Here is a 2,032-nt window from a genome sequence, read left to right as displayed (position 1 = left end):
CATATAACTTAAAAGAGTATTAAATGTAGGAGGTATGCCCGATACCACCAAAACAATCTGCCACTGAGGCAAAGATGAGTTCACTCTTAATTTTTGTCTTAAAAACAAAGGGCAAAATAAGTTCTGAGATTTCCTAAGTTCTAATTACAAGTATACTAAGTACTTTTTAAGAGTAATTGGATGTATGAAACCATCACTAGCGCAAGAACTAAAGATAATTAAGAGACATCTTGTCTTCTTTTGTCCTACAGAGTGATAGTTTATCTTCAGACCTGTTTACGTTATTAGCAATTCCTTCTTCGTAGGATACATTTTACCTTCCAAAGCACCCTTAGAGATGCTTGTCTTAATTTTTTGTTCTCTAGAATTAGGAAGAGTGAATGGCTTGATGGACAGATTAAAGCTATCAACTCACCAACGATCACAGCTAATTCAGTCTCTGGCATAAAGTAGCTGGACGTGGCCACAAGATAGGCCAAGTAGTAGGCAATGAAAAGGAGGAGGAAGGAGATGACAGCCTTCATGGCGCTCACGTGAGCTTCCGTGCTGGGATCTCTGCTCCCTGGGGCACGGAGCTGCATTCGCCTGGTGTGTCTGCACAGGGAGAGGATCAGGAGGAGAAATGAGATCAGGGACACAGAAAAGGGAAGTAGTGTCAACAGATTGAGACGTATCTTGATGGATGCATGCTGAGCTTTATGTACTCTGCATCTTCGACTTAAATTTGTTTTCAACTTCATCATGACACAATGCCTGAAATCATCATCCAAATTGTTAATGACAGGAAGGCTAATGAACACCGAGAAGACCAAACACCCCAGCAGGATCCTAGGAATTGCACTGTCAATTCTCCACTTCATCCAGAGGAAAAAAGGATGGAAGAAATTTGCTATCCTGAGGAAATAGAAAATGCTGAGGCAGGTGGCAAACCAGACACTTAAATGGTTGGTTAGTGTCCAGAAGTAGTCAATGATTCTCATTTGTTTACCACCAGTATAGACATCTGGGTACAGGACCAATATGTAACAATCCAACAGTATTATACATAAGAGAGAAATTCTGGAGATGGCCAGGCTTGTGAGGATTAAATCAATGGAGGCAATCTTCTTGTGCTTGATCCAGTCCACACAGTTTACCAGTCCAATGAATGCATTCCCTAAGATCCCCAGTGAAAATTCCCCAGCTGCTATGAGCATTAAGATACTCTGCCCTTCACTTGACATCTTAAAATGCAGAAATATCTGGTTCACTTCTAGTTGAACAGATGTAGTATTTACATCTACTTCTTGGATTTTGCTGTAATTTTCTTTATCCCTTTAATTGTAGTCTGTCTTGAGATGAAGACTGAAATGACAAATGAAAACTGTAGCTGTCTTCCTTAAATCCTAGCTAGTCTTGAACAAGTAATGCAGTTGTCTGTCCCTGGACCCTATCTCTATCTGTGTCCATTTACTTTCTTTGCAGATTTTACTTTTCCACATGTGCTTAATTTAGGCTGAGCTATAGCTTGCTAAGATGCAAATTAGGCTGATTCACTTTCATGGTCTGGCACTTTCTCAGGTTATGTTTTGCAAATTTAGATTCATTAAATTGTAATGCACACTAGTAATTTTAATAGGGCTGCCAGATTTACCAAATAAACTTATAGTGAAAACAGTGAAAGTATTAGTCTCTCAGTCATGTCTGATTTTTTTGCAACACTACAGACTATAGTCCTCCAGGCTCCTCTGTCCATGGGATTCTCCAGGCAAGAATATGGAAGTGGGAAGCCATTCCCTTCTTGAGGGAATCTTCCTGACTCAGGAATCAAACCCAGGTCTCCCATATTGTGGGCAAATTCTTTACCATCAGAACCACCAGGAAAAACCAAACTTACAGTACATCCAGTTAAATTGAATTTCAGATAAAGAATGAAAGAGTTTTTAGTGTATGTCCCAAATTACATGTGATTAGTACTTCTGGGAAGTACTGGAATTCAAATTTAACTAGGTGTCTTATATTTTATCTAAACCTCAGCGATTTTTTTTTCAAT

The 2,032-nt window shown here is 39.2% G+C and overlaps 1 protein-coding gene across 1 annotated transcript; it reads right to left on the bottom strand.

The window, feature by feature from the left end:
• Positions 1–284: 284 nt before the first annotated feature.
• On the bottom strand, positions 285–1,223 carry TAS2R7 (taste 2 receptor member 7). The gene has a single exon (XM_070788778.1). It carries the CDS (start codon positions 1,221–1,223, stop codon positions 285–287), a length of 939 nt encoding a protein of 312 aa, XP_070644879.1.
• Between the last annotated feature and the right edge of the window lie 809 nt (positions 1,224–2,032).

This window comes from Bos indicus, chromosome 5 (genome assembly GCF_029378745.1).
Source record: "Bos indicus isolate NIAB-ARS_2022 breed Sahiwal x Tharparkar chromosome 5, NIAB-ARS_B.indTharparkar_mat_pri_1.0, whole genome shotgun sequence".
Taxonomy (NCBI): domain Eukaryota; kingdom Metazoa; phylum Chordata; class Mammalia; order Artiodactyla; family Bovidae; genus Bos; species Bos indicus.
This window is presented reverse-complemented; position numbering and strand designations above follow the sequence as displayed.